At 38.7% G+C, this 23,105-nt stretch overlaps 1 protein-coding gene across 6 annotated transcripts in view; it reads right to left on the bottom strand.

Annotated features, from left to right (window-relative positions):
* Positions 1-2,875: 2,875 nt before the first annotated feature.
* The window catches only part of relch (RAB11 binding and LisH domain, coiled-coil and HEAT repeat containing), a 37,996-nt gene continuing 17,766 nt past the window's right edge, over positions 2,876-23,105 (bottom strand). For 4 of the 6 annotated variants that reach the window (XM_088322332.1, XM_088322328.1, XM_088322333.1 and 1 more), the window contains 19 exons: positions 22,632-22,744; positions 22,473-22,563; positions 21,470-21,541; positions 21,230-21,370; positions 19,305-19,469; positions 19,089-19,236; positions 18,866-19,022; positions 18,663-18,786; positions 18,533-18,581; positions 18,319-18,398; positions 17,597-17,703; positions 17,425-17,524; positions 15,271-15,353; positions 12,653-12,716; positions 11,644-11,782; positions 11,452-11,568; positions 7,415-7,503; positions 4,877-4,947; positions 2,876-3,733 (listed from right to left, as the gene is read on the bottom strand). In XM_088322332.1, the coding sequence (XP_088178458.1) occupies positions 3,613-3,733; positions 4,877-4,947; positions 7,415-7,503; positions 11,452-11,568; positions 11,644-11,782; positions 12,653-12,716; positions 15,271-15,353; positions 17,425-17,524; positions 17,597-17,703; positions 18,319-18,398; positions 18,533-18,581; positions 18,663-18,786; positions 18,866-19,022; positions 19,089-19,236; positions 19,305-19,469; positions 21,230-21,370; positions 21,470-21,541; positions 22,473-22,563; positions 22,632-22,744 (2,031 nt within the window). In that variant the 3' untranslated portion in view covers positions 2,876-3,612. Of the gene's footprint in view, positions 3,734-4,876; positions 4,948-7,414; positions 7,504-11,451; positions 11,569-11,643; positions 11,783-12,652; positions 12,717-14,221; positions 14,305-15,270; positions 15,354-17,424; positions 17,525-17,596; positions 17,704-18,318; positions 18,399-18,532; positions 18,582-18,662; positions 18,787-18,865; positions 19,023-19,088; positions 19,237-19,304; positions 19,470-21,229; positions 21,371-21,469; positions 21,542-22,472; positions 22,564-22,631; positions 22,745-23,105 lie in introns of all 6 variants that reach the window. The other 2 variants (XM_088322329.1, XM_088322331.1) reach the window with 1 other exon arrangement.

The following is a 23,105-nucleotide window of genomic DNA, read 5'->3' as shown; positions in this document are numbered from 1 at the left end:
TAGCGGAACATATCTAAAAAATCTGAGCACGCCCTCATTGCTGAACTGTATCCATTATTTGTCCACCTGTGCAGTTATCAGGAAAAACAGTTGAATATTATCTTGAATATGCAAATCTTTTACCAATGGATGGCACTTAACTCATACCTGTCAACCTGTACGTTTTTGCCGTACAAAGTACGTTTATCATGCATTTTAAGACGTGTACGACGTACGAGAAAATCTGTGCGGAAAAACGCAAATTTGGCAATTATGGGTACCATCCGGTAAACACCGACTATCACGAAACGGCAAATCAATCAAGTCCAACGAGTTCGCCGCGGTAGCCTCTATCTCGGTATTGTTTTTGTTTTGTTTTTGCAACGAAGCGAGCGGTTTGATGCTACTGTGCGCATGCATCTGCCGCCTCGGATTTCATGTGGTAGTTATGTAGTGAAAGGAAGTCCGTCTCTTTTTAGAGAACCGGCTTTTTCGGCTCAACTCATTAAAGAGAGCCGGCTCTCAAACGGCTCACTTGCTTTGATGCATTATATTACGAATCATTATTGTTGTATAAATAGGTTAAGAAAAAAAGAAGTATAAAGAAGAAAATGAAAAAGACAGGTTTGTGGTTATCCCTTTAATCAGTATATTCCCGATCAATGATTTAATGCGGAAAATGAATTCATAATTTGAATGAGAAAATGTATTATTCTACTTAATTATATTTGAATATATTTTTTCCTTCTACAGTGAACGTCCACGCTGCTTCATTTTTGAACTTTTTTTATGATAAACCTCATTCATGTCGAGCAACTCAGTATCTCACAACAAAATGATAATTAAGAATAGATATAACAAAACACATGTACAATATAACATGTTAAACTACATTAAAAAATATGGTGTGAGATTATTTTGTATTTTGTAAGGGAAAATACGACAGTTTTAAGGGCATGGAGATGTGGAGCTTGACAGGTATGTGAATATTATCTTGAATATGCAAATCTTTTACTGATGGATGATACTTAATTTGCATAATAAAGAGTGGCCATTTGTCCAAAGCAGAATTTATGGTCTGCAAGACCATCAACCAAGAACTGTCCACCAATATCTGTAGAACCATTTGGGAGTCGGAAAAGCCGAGCCCAAGAGCCAGTTCTCTTAAAAGAACCGGAATTCCCATACCTACGATATGTGCACTTCAGTCGGTTTTGCTATTTCGTGGATTTTCATTGTGTATTGTATTCTGCATTTTGATTGGCTAAAACGTTGCCACACCCCTTTTTCTACCTGTGTCTGCTTGTACGCTGCAGTCGAAGTTGTAGGTAAAACAGCCTATGTATATATATATATATATATATATATATATATATATATATATATATATAAAGTACAGCAGATAAGTTATTCGTATATTGATTAAAACACAGTACTTTTATTTGTTAAACAAATGCTTGAGCCTGTAAATTGGGTTTGTTTTTTGGTTTCGGTAGAGAATTAGAGTATCTAGACCAGGGAGGTCAAACCGGGCCCAGGACACAACGCTGAGAGAAGTGCAAGATGAAAACGAGAAGTTTGAAATATTTCCAATTGATGTTGCCAAAGCCAGACACGACTTACAAAGAAGCTTTGGACGTACTCTTTTTTTTCTCTGTTTTTTCTCTCTCTGTGTCTCTCTTGTTTTATCTATTTATATTCTATTCTATTTGTCTGTCTCACTCTTTCTCTTTTCTCTCTTACCCTCTCACTTTGTTTCACTTTCTCAGTCTTTCGCCTTTTCTTCTTTTCCTTCTCTCTCATTTTGCTATTTTTCTTTCTTTCTTTTCCTCCCTCTATTTTCTCTCTTATCTCTTTCTCTCTCTCACTCTCAGAGGAGATGGAGGGGAAAAATAGAGTATTTCTCTATCTTTCTCTATTATTCTCTCTTTCTCCTTTTGATCTCATTCTTTCTTTCGATCTCTTTCTCATTTGTTTTCTCTTTAACTTGTTGTAAGTTGTGCGGGCCCGAGAAAATGCTTTATCTACCATGTGGCCCGGAGCTAAATTGAGTTTGACGCCCTTGATCTAGACCATCCCTACTTGCGATCCTGTGTGTGTTCGTATGTGGCTATTAGGGTCCAAAGCGGCTGAACCGATTTTTGTGAAGATTTTCACAGTAGTACTTTAGGCCTCTGGAAGTATCTTTGAATAGGTTTCGTGTCAAGGCTCTTTAAATAAATACTAACATCGATAAACATCTGCCTTTGTGTACAAGCGGCTCTGAAGCTGCATGCGGGCATATTGCTCTTTGGCACCCCCTGCTCCCTGGCATTTTTTTTCAATAAACCACTGTCCCAACAACCTCACTCAAGTAGAATGCCCAGCAACCCTGGGCTATTATGCATGTTTAATAAAGGTTGCTGTGTTTTGATAATCATATGAACTTTTTGAAATACAACCCCCACAAAAGGTTTCTCCTTGCAAGTTCAAAATCCATTGATGTTTCCTCTCTTTATTTGGAGTGTCTATTATACATTATGGCAGTTAAACCTTTTCCATTTTTTTAAACCTCATGGTACGTAGAAGTGTTTACATTTCTCATAATTTTACACACTTATAACACCCCTACCCATATCATAGGCTGTAATATTTTAAATCCGCAAAAATATTCAAGGATTCAAGTGTTAAGTTCCTCCACATAGATATATGGTTTAAATTTGTTGTCAACAGTCGGGAATTCCCCATCTACTGGACTTTGGTTTGCTGCAGACAAGACGGTCATCCAGTGAAGGGCGGAGCTATCCCGACCCGTGTTTGTCCGTCCATGGACTTTTGTTTTATGACTTCGAGCACCTGTCGGCACTTTGAGCCATAAAGCACAATGTCTTGGCGCGTCAACTGACAAGTGCATATGTAAATACACAAATTATCTTTTATTACACCATGACACAGATTCCAAATATACACGAGTACCAACCACTCAGTTGACTGGGTGAGTTATTTTTACATCCACAAACCACTTTAAAAAGTGTATTTGAACTAAATGATAATAAACGAAAAAGAAACATATGACAGTAGTGCTTGTTTTGAATGTGCATTAGAACAAAGACATTTAAGAACAAAATAATGAAGTGCGCATGTCTTTGGAAGTTGTAAATAAAGTGTTTTCCTTCAATGACGTATAAATAAGTTATAAAATAGAAGCTATCGAAACAGACAGCAGAGACAGACTTTTGAAGAAACAAAGGCAAGATGATGATTTAGAACTTCAAGTAGGCGACATTTTCAGAATCTTATACACAAGTAGTACTCTTGTAGACAGTGTCAGGAATGAAGCCGGCCATTTTGCTTGGACATGCTTGTTATCATATTCTGTCCATTAAAAAAATGAAGGTGACATCCCCTGGTAGCTCCATCTTGTGACCTCCTCCAATGAAAAACAATGTTCCAGTGATGTCCTCAGACCCTGCAAAGTCCATGATAGATGTCCAACTTCTCATGAAATACTGCGGCGCTTCTTTTAGTGAATTAAGAACAATCAGTGACAAAAAAACAAAACAAGTCGATCTAAAAAAAAAAACGCACATTGCGCGTGATTGGTCCTCTCCTTGGAGACGAGAAGACAGGGGGACGGACGGCGAATATTGCGCTTCACTTCTTCCTCTGGAATACGTTAGCTAGCATTGCGCCCGATGTAGTCAGCTGACCCATTTTGCTCAAAAACTTGGTCTTGGCATCCTCACCGACCAAACTGGAGGCGATGGACATGGAGCTACGATGAGAAAAGACAGTCAGGCTTCTCATTGTGCCATATTTTTTTTGACCTACTATTGAGTAGGCCTATAACGATTAGCTTACAAAAATCGATATCAGAAAGAGTCGCCAATGATTTCCTCTGTTCGCTTTTGTCACTAGACACATTTTATCAACAGAGTGAAGCATTTTACATGATTCAAATCTCTTGGCGTATCCTGGCAGTGGCTCAGTGATGCAGCAACATTTAGAGAGAGTTGAACAAAACTGAGTTTGGCTCTGTAACATTCATGAACTGTATCATTTAAGACAAAACACCTTTGATGTCATGCATTGTACAGACGAACCCCAACTTACGACCATTCGACTTAAATGAAACGGTAAATACGAACATTTTTTCGGGATTTCGAAAAATATCAGGACATTGCTGTAAGTTAGATTTTGTATTGTGCACCTTTTTCCGAGTAAAGGACAAAACTGTAGTGCTTCCTTCTGCCGCTATCGGCCAGTGGCGCTGTGAGAGGTCACCCAGCATCCACCCCAAAGAAGAAACCCGCTTCCTCTTCCTAATTCGTGTGTAAACATTCTATACTGTCTATACTACCTCCAGCTAGCTAAGAACTCTGACATTTTTATTGTTTAAAATCTCGTGCATCCATTCAATATGGTTGGTGTGAAGTGCAAATAAGAGGCGAGTCGTTTCTTTTTAAATTAAAGTGGAATAAGAAAGCTTGATGCGGTTGAGAAAATGGTCGGAATGCTTTTTTTTGGCCACTGTTTACCCCGGAGGAAGACCTCTTGAAGCGCATCTTTCAGAAGTAAGTTAAACTCACAAGTGGTAATCCCCTTGCCTGTATTGTAAGAATCATTATAGGATTATTGTTACGAATATTATAACTACTACTATTACTAATACTATTCATTATAATTACATTAATAATTGGGATTTTTACCAGGGTTATTAATACAAAACTAGGTATAGGCCAAATACTAGTAAACAAAATCAGAGTATGTTTATAACTGAACTGTTTATGTAGATCTAATTTAAACACATCTGAAATGTTATGGTTGTTTTGTCTTTATACCCAAAAAACTGTAAACTTTGCACGCCATAAACTCGGTTAACTGAAAACACCACAAAACAGTCTGCCATTTTTCTCACCCTTGTGCATCTCCCATCCCTCTGTTTTCCACTTTGATCTCACACTCTTTGACCATGGAGCTCAAAATCACCTGCATAGGAAGGGAAACATGACACACAAAACAAAAAGATGACGTGAAGAAGGTATTTGTACGCATGCTGGTTTCTTTATAGGGCAACAGTCTGGAAACAAATTCTCAAGAGTCAGCTGATTGTTAGTCACCTCAGGAAAATGCTCACATGAAAAGGTCTCGTGTAAGATTTGGGGACATAAATAGTAAGCGACAGGAGTTTGTAGAGACGTCCATGGGCAGGGTTGTCAAACTCGGTTTGGCTCTAATGCCAGATACAGACTTTCTGTTCTCAGGGCAGGCTGGATCAGTCATAGAACGTCAACAATGTTGATATTAAGCTCAGTTTTTCAGTACCTTTTTTCCGGTACATTCATCCTACATTAGTAACCTACACTTTTAAAATGACGGATGACAAAGGATCTTTTCGAAACACAACATGTTTACATAGCTGCCACAACTACCAATTTTGCAGCTTAAAAACAGCCACCGCTCAAAAAAACAGTACTGCTTTTTCGAATTCAAACAAAAATCTAATCAATCTGGACTCTAGACTCGTATTTTAGCAGTGTCTGAAACTCATGACAAAAAGTTACCGGACACCACCCATATAGTTGCCTGCCCCATTTTTCACAACTTGAAACACAATAAGACGACTAATCGCAAAAAAAAAAACACTGTTGCAAAGTATTAAGGATTGATAATCAGAATACATTACAAAACAACACGTTAAAATTAAGTTTATTATACATCTACTTATAAGATTCATTGCATGGATATGACATCGCTGTTTTCCATCTGCCATCAGTATGTACCTGTATTGACTCATCTTCATTCATCAATGTTTGCTTATTGTCGTCTGCTACAAGCCACGTGAGCGCCTTTTTCCACGATTCTTTTTCATGCACGTTTACGTTTTGTAGCGTCATAAATTGTATTAGCTACTTTTGAATATTTCTTCTGGGGCTGAGGTTTTGGCTTGATTCCTAACCACTTATCTGTTTTTCTTGTGTTCTCTGTGCGTCTACTTTGGAATATGATATGCAAATGCACGACCTTATTACGGTCGGAAAAGTCTAGAAGCACGAAGTTATTCGATGCAGGCTTCTGATTGGATGCCAAGTATAAGATTTCGAAATCGGAATAAAGCAACTTTGATTTGAAAAAATAAAAAAAATAAAAATAAAAACGAAAGATTTTTCTTTTTTTTTTCTTTCTTGAAAAAGTTGTGTAAGTTGTACGCCCGACGTAAAAGATGCACACCCCGGGCGTCCGGACAGACGTTATTTCAGACACTGATTTTAGTCTACAACTGCTTTACTTTGAAGTGGGAGTACTGGTAAGTCTTTGTGCGTGAATAAACTGCTGCAATAATTGCATTGTATTTTCGTTTTGGTAAAAGCTCCCCCTTTAAACAATGTTTTTTTTTTTTTAATATTCTGGAGACAGATTGTGTTTCACAAATGCAAATATAATGCGCAACGGTGAATGATCTGCATTTATATCGCACTTTTTAGTTCACTGAAGACTTCCCAAAGCTCTTTACAATATACTTCTCACTTACCCATTCACACACACACTCACACACCATTTGTAAAGTTCAGATTTTTTTCCCCACAAGTCTTGATTATGTTTGAAGGGGCAATCTGTACAAGGAATAATTGGGGTAAGAATTCTAAGTGTAACAATGTGAAACCAGATCTTTCTAAGATGAAATTGTGAGATTTATACATTATATAAAATCGTAATAGGTGTAAAATGCTATTAAATTATGATTCATTCTACTGTGAAAAGAATGCTTTTAGAAACTACATTTGCACAATAGTCATTGAAAAAATATGTATGTATATTTAAATATTACTTCACCCCTTTGTGGTAAAATATACTTTATCCATGCAGTCACGCCATACATAAAAAAGTAAATGTAAGTTACTAATCATAATCCAATGTTTTATTGGTGCAGCTATCCCTATATGTACTTACCATATGATTCAGTGTATAATATGCAATTTTATTTTATTTTTTACTTTAAAAAAAAACTCAAAAGTTCAGGTGTGCGTTATTCACGAAGTTTTACAGCAGTATATTGCTGTATTTGTGTAATGATTGATCAGTTGAGAAATCTAGTGGACCACAATCACAATGAAATCTACAACTTTTTAGGGATCTAAAGGTTGGCATGTGTGCATTTATTCACAAAAAGATTTTTATGTCTGGCATCGAATATGTTAACTGGTTTATTTTGGCATTTGAGTGAATGCAGTTTTACACCTGAACCAACTCACAGCGCTATACAAACTCAACACTGCTCTCTAGTGGACAGAGAGCCTTTGGTTTGCGCTTATCTAAAAAAAAGAATCATAAATGTCACAGAGACTTGCTGCTTCCTTTGACATATTGACGTATGTTTGACCTGCTTGACTTTGTGTAATGTCGCATGACACAGTCACTACTTTTCAAATATTGTGCTAGTGAGCAATGCGCTGACCTCGTGCTCTGGGGAGAGCTGCTCCATATCGGTCCGGAGGCATCGAAGGCCTGGCAGGAAATGGTTGACCATCACTTCCTCGGAGATGACTGCACATTCCAGGTAAAGGATTGTATCAAATTTGCTTTAGGACAACACCTACTAGAAACGTCTTAGAAAAAAAAGAGAACTGTAATTTCCGGACTATAACACAACACTACTTGCGGGCTCATGCAAAGATGTGGCTAACAAATGCATTATTTCTAACGGCCGCCAGGGAGCAGAAAGGGTAATATTGAGACAAGTGGTGATGAGAACGACGATAATGTTCTCTATAAATGTGGTTTTACTAAATATTTTAGTTTTGATGAATATTCAGGAATCACAACCACCTCCCTGAGCCATGGAAACTAAACACATGCACGAAAATGGGTCAGGGGTTAAAAAATATGTTCCTGTACACAGTACAAGCCAAAAAAATAGTGAGCTGTAGACACACTATTGTTAGAACTCCATCAGTGTTAACTGATTACTATGTATCTCTTTTAGAGGTAATAAATTCACCCGAAATGTGGGTCGGGTTAGGCCTAAAATGTCAATCATTACGTTTGGGTTTGAGCTGGGCTTCTCCCCCCTTAATCTTTTCTTTTGATTATTCACCCGTCATTGTCCTCTGTTTCTTTGTCTCTGTGTTGCACAATGGAGGATGGATTCAGTCCACCCTTGCACAGCATCCGTCACCAAGCTCAGCGGTGCAGAAAGGGGGGAATAAATCCATTGCACGGATCCTCCACCACGCGACACAAAGAAAAGGAAACAAAGCATAATGACAGGTCGATAATTTCATTTTAAAGTCAGCAAGGGAAGCCTGGCCTTACAAATAAACAAAATATAAAAATGTGGGTTTTATTTGAACTCCCTCTGATCAAGTTAATTGGCGGTAGAGGTAAGATAAGGCCTAAAAAAATTCAGCCCGAGCCCCAAAGTATATAAACCCATACCCACACATACCCGACCAATTAACTTGATCTGATAAACAGACCCCGAAGTAAACCTGAAGCTTTACTTCAACGCCAAAGTAAACAAAAAGCTTTAAATCAGCGTGGAAGTTTGCATTTCGGTGAAGTGCAGCGAACAAAAGTGAAACTGAACCTGAACGAAATGACACCGAAAAGAAAATCGTATGCTGCAGATTTCAAGCTTCAAATAGCGAAATATTTGGCAGAAAATCAGAAAGAAGGTATTTAAAGACTGTAAGCTATTGGCAAGAAGCAGAAATGACATCTGATGTAGGCAACGTAGAAGCAGGAGGAATCCGCGCACATACCCTGACACCGAGGATGAAAATTTCTTGGGATTTAGTAAAAATGTTCTTTATCTAAATATCTACTTGGGTAAAAATAAGTGCATGCTGTGCAGAACCCCCACGGAGGGAAAAACAAACAAACAAAAAAAACAACTAACAGCGAGAGAGAAGCCCCACCCAGCCCAACCTAATGATTGACATTTTGAACCCCAACCCGGCCTGGCCTAACTTAATGATTGACATTTTAAGCCCGAACTCGGCCCCAAGATCTTACCTCTATTTGGTGGCTTTTGCGCAGGTCTAGGCTTTAATACCTGCGGGCTGGTTTTGATTTTTTAGGCCCAATTTCACTCTCTACTCTCTTTACATTGTTCACACCTGAAAACCACTAAAATTGTAATGGCTACAAGTAACTGACACAGAATGGGGATATGCTACAGCAGAGACTGAAAAGAATAGCAAGATTACGATATAGCTTTAACAGCTTTTGGTCAAAACACACGGCAAGCCGTTTGTGAAATACTCTTCCCTGTTGTTTACTCTTGTCGCGCTGAAAAAAACAGGTCAACTACAGTGATTTTTCTATATTACCGTTAAATATACAAACTTGACGCTAACTTAACAGGAACTATTATTTCACCGAAGATTTATCTAGCCCTAGTACTATTTAACACAATCTGCAATAAACGGCAGTAACGAAGGATTTGCTGACTGTCCACGTTTCACTTTAAAGCAATGATCCCCAACCCTTTTCTGTTCCACCGACCGGTTTAAACTCTTACAGTATGCTCACGCAAGGGCAGCTTTGAACACATTTGTATTTTTGCTAAAATAATAAAAATAAGCGTAAATCCATGGTGTGAAACATTTGGGTTTGCTTGTAAAATCCCACTAAAATCAACTCCGTGCAATTTCACTACAACAATCTGGTTGCTATTGTAACATTGTCACGTCAATCTGTGTGCCAAGAAATTAAACTGAACAATCCCTCCATGCATTATCTGCACCGCTTATCCTCAGTAGGGTCACGGGGTGCTGGAGCCCATCCCAGCCATCTTCGGCCAGTGGACCGGGGACACCCTGAACTGGTTGCCAGCCAGTCGCAGGGCACATAGGGACAGACAACTGAGTCGCTCATTCACACCTAGGGACAATTAACCTGACATGCATGTTTTTGGAATGTGGGAGGAAACCGGAGTGCTCGGAGGAAATCCACGCCAGCACGGGGAGAACATGCAAACTCCACACAGGAAGGTTTGATCCCATGACCTCAGAACTATGCCACACACGTGCAAACCACTGCGCTGCCGTGCTGCCTAAACTTAACAGGTAAATAAATAAACAAGCGTGTTGATGTAAAGATTCCGCCAGCACTTCAGCTATGAAGATATAGTGGGCTGCAGTTGGGTGGGAATCCTTGCTGCTAACATGACATTTGCACTGCCCAAAAGGCAAATACGCACGCCCGCCACTCATTTTAATTAAACCTTAAACGCCTGCTCCACTTTCAGGACATGAAAACCTTTCCCCTCGGATATACACGATTCACATAGGTTAACCTCTTGACTTTAAAAGGGCGAATTTCGCCGAAAGGAGAGAAAGTTTTATGCCTTTGGAGACAGGCGATGTTCTTCGTCTTTGGTGAAAGTTCACTCAAAGAGGCAGTGGAGCCGATTAGAAGCAAGAAAATTGTCGTGGGAGGTCAAAACTGAGGTTAGTAATGCCCATTTGAAACAAACTCCCGCTGCAAAATGACAGCTTGGCGATGACCCGCAGGAATGAGCCTCCGGCCGGAGGAGGGGAGTGTGTGAAGAGGAGACGGGAAGAGCAAGAGGGTGGAGGAATACTTATTCTTGGTAAACTGAAGTAGATTCTCTCACGCTCTTCATCCCGCATCCTCTAGTTTGCTTAACCAACCTTGTAATTACGCCGAGTCCCTAAAATAGGGGGGGACGCAAACTTATTTTCTCTTTCTTTAGCTTCCTGCCAAACGACAGAAGACCTTGGCCAAAATACACACATAACTGGAGCCTCGAGCCGGGGAAAGCTCTTGATGCATAATGTGACGATTGGAGGTATTGAGACACGGCAACGGTGGGGGCGAAGCGGGGATATCAAACGTTTGGCACGTGGTCCGTATGAGACCCGCAAATAGATTGAACACGGCCCGCTGAGGAACACAAGAGAAAAAAAGAGCCAAACAACGACCTGCAGATTTAAATATGTACACGTCATGTCACATAAGCCAGGCGCCACTCCCAAAATAGTAGGTGTATTTCTTTGTTTCTCTTTCCAACTGTCTCGCTTTCTTTCTTCTTTCTCTTGCTAACTCTTTCATTTTTCTCTATTTTGTTTTCCTGTTCTCTCCATTTCTTTTTTTTTTCTCTGTAGTTCTATCTCTATTTCTCTTCCTACCGCTATATTTCACTATGTTTTACGTCGTTCTTTCTTTTTCTATATTTCTTTTTCTCTTAATCCCTTAGCTTCTCACTCTTTCTCTTTCTTGTCTTTCCCTCTCTGACTTTCTCTTTTTCCATCTCTTTCATTCTCTTTTCCTTTCTATTTCCCCCTTTCTCTTTTTGCTGTCTCTGTCTCTTCATTCTACCGCTAATTCTCTTACACTCTACTTCTTTCTGCCACTCTATCCCCCTTTATCTTCTCTCTTTCTCTCTAATCTACTAGTCCGGCCCCTGAAAAAGTGCTTTTTCTTTCACGTGGCCCTTAAATTCAAATGACTTATGGTAGAGGATACAGCAACAGGAGAGGGCGCTGTAGGACTCGAACAGCTGCGTGGCGATGTCGATCCTCTTGCTCTCCGCCGCTTGGCTGTTGTTAGCCTGCGCCAGTTTGTGGAGATGCGGCAGTACAACTAAAGCAAACAGCAGATGGAAAGTAAAAAAAAACGATCTGTCATAGAATTTTCTTTCCTTAGTGTTTTGTGTACACTCGTCTCTGAAGCGAGGATCGGCATTTGGTCCAACGCGTCCGAACGTCCGGATGATTTCCATGTGCAAGGAATGCTGGTCTTGATACTGAGGGTCCTCTAGGAAGGATGCGAGCTGCATTTTGACACGCTCTAGCAGCTACAACACAAGACATTGTGGGTAGTAATTTGGTCATCTTGAAATATATAAATGAACGCATCAAAATTCTCTCGACTATAACATATCCGTTACGTGACAAAAAAAGTGTTTGATACTGAGATAAAACCGAATCCCTTTTCTATGTGTTGTCAGTATCCATAGTGGTGTAGTGGATACGATCCAGCGCAGTCCCGGTTGCAATCTGGGCTCTATTCCAATTACATTCAATGTTAAGCAACTATAAACAGCGATCCATGGACCTGGTAGCTTGAATTTGTTGCTGTAAATGTAAACGATGTAAATGATTTGCATTTATATAGCACTTTTCAAGTCAATGAAGACCTCCCAAAGCGCTTTACAATGTGCTTCACACTTTTTCCTTTTACACACTAACTATCCGATAGCAGTGTGAGCCATGCAAGGCAACTACCTGCTATTGGACGCATTAGGGATTCAGTGTTTTGCCCAAGGACACTTCAACATATAACACGGAAGAACCGGGAATCGAACCTAGGTTCTCTTGATCCCAAGATGATCGCTCTACCTCCTGAGCTCATACCGCCCCAGTGCTCTAACCGTTGCTACCCTAGTTCGTCCTCTGTTGCAACCATCGTTATGCAATTATAGTTCATTTAACGACTGATCAATAATTGCAAAAATATGGAACGTATTTATTAATAATAATTATTTATAATTGTGTCCACATAAAAATAGCACCGTATTATAAGGCCCGTGTTAAGATTTCTGGCCATTTAAGGGTCAAAAGTCGTATTTCATTCATCTTTTGATAAATTGACACATTAAAAAGGAAATGTGTCGGTGTCTGATATGGCCCAGTGTGCAATTCTGGAGACAGTTGTAACTTCTCACCTCTTTCTGTGTCACAGTCTCCATTATGGTACCAAAGGCAGGTATTGTAGATATCCTCACAGAGCTAAACAGCAGGAGAGCAACATAAAAAGATATGATGACTTTTCATAATCCCTGTGACATGAACTACACAGGTATGTAGGTGTTGAGCTACAATGGCTATAAAGTCCATTGAAAACAATACTGTAATCATCAAAGCAGGCCAGAAAGTAACTGCTGATTGCAGCTGCCTAAACATTTAGACAAGTTTTGCTGATGGCGGCAAGTTAAATTTTTTACAGGTTGTTTCCATTTTGCTGATCTGGAGTTGAATCCAAAGCTGTGTGTTTATGTGATTCATCATAAAATGAAATGGAAACTGTTAAGGGAGTAAAATGAGTATTTAACAGGCAGATGGGGTGTCACCATATTTGGGGGTTTAAAAACTTTAATTAGTTAGGTATTTACATAATTAATGAAGTTGCCTGGACCCACATGTCTGTCGCCTAATAATACAAAAATAATAGATAAAATAGTTTTAATTGTAAAAAAAAATGTAAAATTATTTTTATATAAAGGCAGAGAATTTGCAAATATACTGACAACTAGTAGGATGAAGCAGACATTTCCTAGTGTCATTCAAGTGGTTCTGTTTTTATCTCCAGCCAACAAAATTAACACATTCACATCATTTGCTTTATTTTTATTACAGTGTTTATTTTTTGGAACATTATTTAAATGTTTTGTATTCGACATGTTGTATTGGGTATTTTTTTTATCCTATCTCTCTTACTATATTTAATTTTTTTACATGAGGATGCTACTGGAAATGTGATTTTCCCTTTGAGGATGAATAAAATATCTATATATCTAACAGCAATTTTTTTTTTAATGAAAAAAATAGTTAATGTTCTGTTCTCTCAAGCCATGTAGGATTAGTGTACCAGAAAAGCCAGTTCTGGGCCACAGACGGCATGTATAAGAACCCTAAATTTGCCATGATGTTATAATTTGAAGAATAATATGAAATCTGTCAATCAATAAGGCGTTAGACTGGAGCTGTAGGGAGAATGGTTTAGAAAATATATGTTTCTTGTGTTCCAATTTAATTTCCACGAGAATCTAATCAAGCTTCTGAAGCAACATATTTTGTATATATAAATTGGGCTATTGATTCCCACATTTAATTTGATCGTGCGTGTAAAATGTACACATTTTAGATAGTAAAAAACAAACCTAAAATAATTATGGTCATAAATGAACCGTTCATAAAAAAGAAGAGTGTGTGCCAGAAGAAAAAAAACAATGTGATGAAACAGGCTGCACTCCAAGAGTGTAGTCAAAAAGTAGATGTGACAAAATAAATTATTGATCTCATCTAGTGGATATTCAATATTTTTAGTTTAGCCAACCTTAATGCAGGCAGGATTTTGGCTGAACCGTCCCCTTTAACTATTATTGTGGGACGAGATGAGATATAAGATTAACATTTACATATGTAAGCAACTTTCAACATTGTTTTTTACATCAATTGGATGCAGCCTGCAAGAAGAAAGTGTTAACAAGGAAGTGTAGGGTCGAGTGACTCACAATTCTGGCCCATTGCATAGCGTTATAAGGGCAGGGGCCGCTCGGCGATCTACTAATGCTTCGCTCATGCCTCGCAGAATCAACTGCAAACCCACCAGAGATGAAAGAGGAAGAGGAAGAGAGAGGGTGGGGAGGGGAGGTAAAAACAGAAGGTAGCAGGGATAATAAAGGACATAAAAAGGAAAGGGTGGAGGGGGGGGATGGAGAAAGTGTGTTGAAAACCAGCCACTAGATGAGGGTTTGGTCAGGAGGAAGGGCTCAGCTTTAATGGGGTGGAATAAGAAGGAGGGGACGGTGCATGCTGGGGTTTGTGCAAACTGGGCAGGATGCAAGAACACGAGCAAGAGGAATGACTTAACTGGTGAGATGATGAAACACATATGTGGTGCTAACTTTTTATCCTACACAGGTTCTACTCCAATTAAACACTGCAAATGATGTAATGTAGGGGTAGCTGACAGATTCCTAAAAAAATGTTCACTATAGAAGTAATTGCACAACTTCCAATTTTATTCTATCTTATTGTTCATGGTTCACCAGAAATTACAGTTATATATCTTAATGTTTGAAGTCTGAAATGTGGCAAAAGGTCACAAAGTTCAAGGGGGCCAAATAGTTTCGCAAGCCACTGTATGTATATATATTATATATATATATATATATATTATATATATATATATATATATATATATATATATAAAATCAAATTAGCAAATTGAGACACTGACAGAATTAAAAGTTTAACAAGGGTAAAAGTGTGTTTTAACATTTTATTTTTATTTTACCATATATTTTGCTGTTTAAAAGACTTCCTGAAATCTGGAGATGTGGGCACAGTGCAAAAGGTGTGGTTACAAATTAAGAAGAATGTGCAAAATTATAAAGCAACAGACACTGATAATTATACAGGGAAGTTTTTCCTTGAGATACTACATTTGCCCTCTATTTTTTATTATGACTTTTTGCAGTGGAATGGCTGTCAGGCAGCAAAGAGAAGGGGGGAGAGACGCTGCGCAATTGACTGTTACTGTCATGGTGTATCCACTTACATTTCAGGGTCGGAGGACAGTGTGATGAGAGCCGGCACCACTCTCTGAGCAACCAGCGTCTCATTCACCCCCTTCACCAGCAGCTGATCGGGTTGGACAGAGCCAGACGTGATGTCACAGAAGAAGGCGGTGCATTGAACAAGGAGGGGGCAACAATAGATAGAGAGAAGAGGGTAGAAAATAATAAATAATATAGTGAAATAATGCAAAGACGAAGGAGAAACATAAAAACAAGGAGCAACAAATGAAAAGCAGGCTACACAGTGGCACCTCTTTATACGAGCACCTGTAAACACGAAAATTTTGGTATACGAGTTTTAATTGGAAAAAATAGACCTGCCTCTACGTACAAGCATTTCCAGAGGCTACCACTAGAGATCTCTCAAAACAACTCATCGCTAGCCTCACCTCGTCTCAGTTGGCACATGTGCTTCCCACCATCAGATGTCTGATCCAGCCCATTTATTTATATTAAACAGCAAGTTTCATATTTACCTTACTGCATCTATATTTTGTGGCTTTTGGTAACCCTATGTATTTGTGCGCTATTGAAACAGAAAGATGTCTGGTGCGTGACTGTTCTTTCAAGATACAGAACCAAAATTTATGAAACAAGAGATTTCTTATTGTGGATACAAGGAGCTGGCAAAAGACGGATACACGGAGAGCAGAAGTCGCTGTCTATCTACTGGGTCCGAAAACTCATGCCGCGCCGGCTACACGAGTGGATGTCATGGCTAGTTTGAGAGATTTAAGAACACGACTGGCTCTGTGACTTTGCTTTGGCATGAGGTAGCAGCGAGTGCAGGTTACAAAGTCGTGGAAGCAGTGCTTTGCTTTATTGGGATAAAAGAAAGAAATTAAAAACAGGATGCTGTCAAAGTATTTGTGTTAACCTTTATCTAAAGTTCTAGTACTTTAATTTCAAGTGTGCAATATGTTCTTGCATATCAACAGTCTTTCGTACGTCATTCCTCCAGCAATTGGTGACTCCCTCCATAGTAAGTGTTCATAATAAACTCATAGTTAAATATCTTATTTATGTTCTAACTGATTTTTTATGTTCAATTGCTATTTTAATGTGTTTTTAGTATTTAGGAAGATGTGTTTTATAGCTATTTAGGGCTGAGTGGTATGCTTTTGGGAAGTCGGAAACATGTTAAATAGTTTTTATCTATTTCGTATCAGGAAAATGTGTGTGTTTCACGAGCAATTCCAGCTACGAACATGACAATAAAAATTTTTCAGCTCGTATGAAGAGGTATCACTGTAAATTTTGTCAAACTAAAACTCTCACCCAACAGACAGCACATTATTATTTAACTGTGCTGAAAACAGACTCCAGATCAGACTGAAAACAAAAGACAATATTGTACTCTGATCCAGGATCTGTGATAATACTGCCACATTTCATCCTGCAGTTGAGAGCACAATGGTGAACAAGCTACACATGATGATATGGTGACAGTGAGGGGTGCGAGTGGAGAACAGGCAAATACGTCACAAGAAACAAAAAAGGAAGGGAACATTATTCAGCTGAGCACTCCTCCTCACACACATTTGCATCAACAGAAGCCTGGTTCCACTGTTGAGACTTACAAAACACGTGCACACATACCATTGGACTTGTGTATGCCATTTGTTACGGTTTGCTTAATTCGCCTGGGTAAGCATTAAATAACCTAGAACTTGGCAGATACTACTGCATGGGGGGAAAGAAGGGGAGACCAAACAGGCATCAACTTCCAAAACAACCGCAATATTAAATTTCCTGAAGTTCTAAAACTATGAAAAACATGCGTCCAATTAAACTACTATTTTGCTGACTTGAGTATTTAAGTGACAAGTCCAGATATTTGTGTGGTGAGGTTGGAGACGAGTAAAGTCAAATCAAAACATGGTAATGTGCTAAACACAGTGTGATCCAAGGAATCATTATCAGGGTTAAAAAGCAGCAACAATAAGAAAAACTAGCACTAAAACAGCAAAATGGCTAGCAAGTGAAAATTTGATTAGTTATTTAACATGATTTGCAATATGTTTGGACACGATGTACTCAATTTAATTTGACCTATCTGTTAGCAACAAACAAAATTGTATGAGTTAGCAATTGAATGTTGACCGGAATTTCATGTGTGTTCCGTATTTCATTACCTCAAACATCCTTGCTGAAGTACATCGGACTAAGGCGGACGTGTGCACTACTCCGTACCAAAGGACAGTGAGCAGCAACTCATGGTACACTGGATTAGCACTGAAATAAATCATCAGAAAGATGAGACATTTAAAAGCAAGGTGAAAGTGTGTGTCTGTGTTTGTGCCTTACCCCAGCTCCACAAAAGAAGCTTTCAGGCTGTCCAGAGGTTCGTGGGACAACGACAGAGTTGTCATAACATCTTCCAAGAAACCCACCAACAACTTGCGATCGTCCTCCTTCAGAGGGAGAAAAATAGAAAAACAAGATTGAACAATTTGGTTACAGATATTAAGAGTAGGAATGTGCAAGCACTTGTGTCAAGTGTTGCATTGGTTAAAATTTAAGCCTTGAAGGGATTAAAATGTCTTATTTATGGTAGATTTTGACGCACAAATTCAAATTTATTAAAAAACAAAAATCTACTGACTTTCTGACAGATTGAAGAATAATAGTTGGATAACAAGACAATTATTGAATGATCTGTTATTGATTTTTACAGAAAAATATGGATATGAAAAGTAATATTTCTGATCGTACTGGGTAGAGTAGAACAATATGAAAATATTAGTTTGTTATCAACATAAATCGAAATAAATACATATTTACTTAATTTAGTTTTAATAATTATTTACTCACAAATAATTAAATGCAGAAACATGCCTATTTCATTTGAAAAAATAATTTGAATATATTTTGGTCATATCGCCCACCAACAAGGCTTGAGTATTTGGATTGGTAATTGAACCTACTAAATAAGAAAAACATAAAATAAAATGTGCCTTAATTGATCAGTAGATTTGGATTTTTACTTTTCCTGTCACAACCTATTAACTTAGAAAACCTGTTTTTACCTGGTTATAGCAGGTCAGCACTCCTGTGGCATAGATGGGGACGGTGGCTTTCGTGAGAATACCATTTCCAGAACAAGCATCTGATAAGAGCAAACCAACTGAGATTACTAACTACAATAACTTTAAAATATTTTTTAATTGTCAAATTATTCTCCTAAGAAATAAAAAAATAAGCTTGTTTTTATTTTATTTTTGTCAACTTTTCGACACTCACCTGCATTCTCTTCAGACAAACGGAGAATCTCTTGGAATTGAGGTTTAACCTGCAAAATTGTAATTAAAGAAAGCTCTAGTTGCAATTATGATGACTGGAGAACACAAGTGACTGAAAAGATCGAATTCACCTTTGTGTTGGTGAAGATTTTGCCAAAAGTTCGACAGAACCTCCAAAAGAACCGAGAGAATTCATGGACGCAGGTGGAAGAAGTCACGTTAATACGACCCACAATCTCTATAAGCTGAGGAAGCCTTTGGAAAAGGAAAATAAAATCAACAGTTCAGGTTTAATGTCTGTAATGTAGGCATTTACAATATTTGTGTGTCTCACAGTTGATTGACCACCCAAAGCAAGCTTTCCCATCCAGTAGTCCCTTCATGCTCCAGTTGATGATCATACAGAAGCAACAGGGCGCTCAGCATCTCCCTGCTACCGATGATGGTGGCTACATCCTGCAGGGGAGAAGCTGGCCTAGGGAAGCGAGTCACTGCAAGGGCAAACACAAATAGGAAATGAATAGACACAGAGGTTTCTTTGCACCTCAAAATCATACCCTCAATTGCAGGTATGTCTCCGTGAAGTTTAGCCCGGTTTGTGAAAGGTGCGTTCTGTAGCACCACGGCGAAAAGGGGAGGGATCAAACTCTGTAATGCCGACAAAAACACGTGCAGCTTGTGCTCATCCAGGCCGTGTTCCCCCTGCTATAAAAAATAGTGAAAGAACTATCTAGGCAGGTGAAATAGAGTCAATGTCAATGTCAGCAAGTTACCATGAGGAGCTTCTCGATACGTCCTAAAAGGGAAGGGATGAGCGAAGTGTAAAGGCTTCCCAATTCTGTCGTCCAAGCCGCAAATGCGGGGATAAAAACTTGATGGACGGCACTGACGACCCTCTCTGAGGGGTCGCTGAGTGATAGCAGCATCAGCTCAAAACCCTGAAAGGAAAAAACGCATATGAATTTTCAAAACCATTAGAAAATTAAAAAAACAGTTTCACTCTTCACCACTGTTGGGACCAACACATTATAAATGAACACAATCCTGGAATGCAATTATTTATTTGATATCAGGTACCGTAATGTGTTATGATTAAAATATTGCAACTCAACTGTTGTTTAGTAGCGTTTTACCCGGCTACTTCTTAAAAGCACGTCATAAATTACAACGTCTTCTGATCGCGACTGGTTCCTCCTTCCTTCACAATGTAACATCCATCCATCAATTATCTGCACTGCTTATCCTCAGTAGGGTCACGGGGGTGCTGGAGCCCATCCCAGCTATCTCCGGGCAGTGTGCAGCGGATACCCTTAACTGGTTGCCAGCCAGTCACAGGGCACACAGAGACAGACAACTCACTGGCTCATTCATGCCTAGGGACAATTTGGACCGGACAATTAACCTGACATGCATGTTTTTTGGAATGTGGGAGGAAACCGGAGTGCCCGGAGGAAACCCATGCAAGCACGGGGAGAACATGCAAACTCCACACAGGAAAGTTTAATCCCATGATCTCAGAACTGTGCCACAGGTGTGCTAACCACTGCGCTGCCGTGCTGCCCACAATGTAGCATAAAACTTTCACACCACCAATAAATATTATGGTGTTTTTATAATTACTTACAATGGACAACTGAATAAAGTTATAGTGGGGCAGAATACGAGAATGCTGAATTTCTCCTTACTAATATCCTGATATTAACCCAAACAAAATCAAGTATTTGACAGTAACCAGAAATGGAGAGGTATGTCTGAGTGTTTTGAAGTCTAGAGACAAAATGGATAGATTGTTTGTTTGTAAGCTCTCAGGCAAAAAAAATACAAAAAGTTTACAGCTTCTAAAGGTTGGTGTACACGTTTTCCTCAATTTCTTTTATTATGTGGCTATTTTATAGCAGGTTTAGAGAGTCGGCATCAATGCAAGTATTCAAGGTAATTTGAAACTAGATAGTTACTTTCAGAGTAACGGGCTACTTTTGGGTGTCCGTAATCCAGGTGGTAATTACTTGCTTTTTTAAATGAAGTAACTAGTAACTAAGTAATGATTGTTTTTCAGTAACACACCTAGCACTGCCTTTTAATTTTTTTTTTAAATTAAGGAGACAGCAACAAAAGATTAATAAAGAGTTCTAAAGTATAAATAGAAAAATATTCCTTAGCTGGAGAAATGATTAATAAATAGGTGATTTTTTCATAGGTGTACCTCATTTTAGCACTGCGGCTCTCAAATACGGTGCGGCATGACCTTTTTTTTTCGTTAAGCAGATGGTCGCAAGGGTGAATTCTTTAACAGGGCCGCAGAAATTAAATATTTGGCTATGGAAGTAAAGGTTACATTATAAATCATAAATACAGGAGACCACTGGATAAATAGCACCTAACTGGTTTTCATTTGCTGAGAACCAGGTTTGCATGTATTTACACAACTCACACCTACTGCTAATGTTAGTCATGATGATAACAGGGGACACCGCTAAAGCCAATTTGAGTGACAGTAATTACTAAATTAGAGTCATTATGCTAAAGATGCTAGAGGCTAATGTTTGTGGCCATGTTGCCAGTGCTATGACAGAGTCACTAAAGCAAGCAGCCTGTTGGCAACGCCAGCCGCTAAATCAAATCAAACTAAATAAAAAATAAAAAAAAGTCTCAATATGCACTTAATCCAGACTGTCAAATTCCTGTGATGTATAAATACCTGTGAGTGTTTATCAGCGTCATCTATGTAACCCATGATAATGCCGAGACTCTTGACTACAGCTTCTCGGACCAAGTCGGCCTTATCTTCTGCGAGCATTTGCTGCAACATGGACAACACAAGGGAACTGCGAATTTCCTTCTGTGGGGAAATAATTAAAAACCAGAAATATCAATATGTATATGCTTAACTTTTTCCCAATCGTTCAATAATTTTTACATTGAATCAAATGGTACTTACAGGGAAGTACGGTGCTAAGGCTCCACATGACTCTGCCACAAGAAGTCTTCTTTCTGGATATTTATGGTTAATCTGAGAAAAGAAGCACATAAAAAAAGGGTAGGAAAATGGAAACAAAGTTGACTATCATCAATATGCTCCATGGTCCTGTTGCACTCGCTCAGTTTCTTTTTGAGGAGATTCCCAGCCTATAATAAATCAGGCAATTATTATCATATGGTTGGCCGGGTCCCAATAACACTAAGTATTTGATCAATAACGTGCCGAATTCTGAACCATCGATTTTCATAATGGCTGTTATTATTGGTATCAGACACTGCTTGATCTATAATGGAAGGGGCCCTTTTGAAAATCTGTTTTTTATAAAAGCATGAAATAAAATGCAATTGCCAATAATTTGATATAATTTTAAGGAAATCATGAGTAGCTATATTTATATAGCTAAGTTGTTATTTCATGCGTCAATGGAATGTATGAGTGATTGGCTCATAACAGGATCAGATGCACTCTCTAGGCTATTTTACAAACAGGAATTAGAATTTAAATGAATATGATACTCTGATTAAACTTTTGCAATTGAAAGGCAATTTATGTGATTCATAAAAATGTCTTAAACATGATATACCTTTTTGGGGAAGGAATCTTTTAATGTTAGCGTCTGCGTATTGACTTGGTGAATAAAAAATGCTGGGTACTCGTATCGATATTCATATGAAAGAAAATCGGATATATACAGTTTTCTTTTTTTTCGTGTGAGAAGTCCATCATCAATTTGTTGGAAAAATACGATCTTCAAATTTACAAAAACAGTATTTTGTTGTATCCTTGCAATAATATTAATTAAAAGAATTGATAGCTCTTCAGTAGTTTTTTTTAACGATAACACAAGTGGGGAATTCACCTCTGCTACTATGTCACAAGCCGCCAACATTGGTCGAAGGAAACATTAGGTGTTAAGAACTTTGTCAAGCTGTATAAATGGGCTCAGCAAAATGTACTATACCTGCTCCCAGCATTGAGGAAGAAGCTCCGCCTCAACACGCGTGGGACCCACATGCCTCGCAAAGGCAACGCATCCCGTCAAGATCATTTGTCTTTAACAAAGGCAGAACAAATGTGTCAAACTCACTTTGTAACAAAACACACATTAAAGTGTGCAGACCTTTGTTCATCATCTGGTCTCTTGATTAAATTAAAAAGGATGTGGAGAAGCTCGTCTCTCTCTTTGGACTCTGGATGAAGGCAGGCGGTACATAGAATAAGAGGAATCAGCTCCTGACATATGACAGAAAAGTAAAGCATACTTGTCAATCGTCTTGTTAAATGGAACCACAATACGGGTGGGTTAATACCATACTGGCGCTAGAATGACTTATTTATTTGGGTGGTGAAATGGATACTCATATTATAGACCTTAAAATAAAATATGCCCTTTGTATGAGTTCAGAGAGAGTTCATGGACCTTCCAGGCAACGGAATAAAAAGGGGAAAAAAGTCTGTATTTTATGCAACGCTTCCATGGCCAAACCCGCAGTCAGCTCGGCATTCCCGCCGCATCCATGCACACACACACTCAAATTAGAGAGCGCATACAGAGTTATAAATGTGTTGTTTTTCCAAGAGCATATGATATTTT

The sequence above is a fragment of the Urocampus carinirostris genome, chromosome 18 (assembly GCF_059441175.1).
Source record: "Urocampus carinirostris isolate Australia breed hairy pipefish chromosome 18, RoL_Ucar_1.0, whole genome shotgun sequence".
NCBI lineage: Eukaryota > Metazoa > Chordata > Actinopteri > Syngnathiformes > Syngnathidae > Urocampus > Urocampus carinirostris.
Note: the sequence above shows the minus strand (reverse complement) of the source record. Positions and strands in the feature narration are given on the sequence as shown.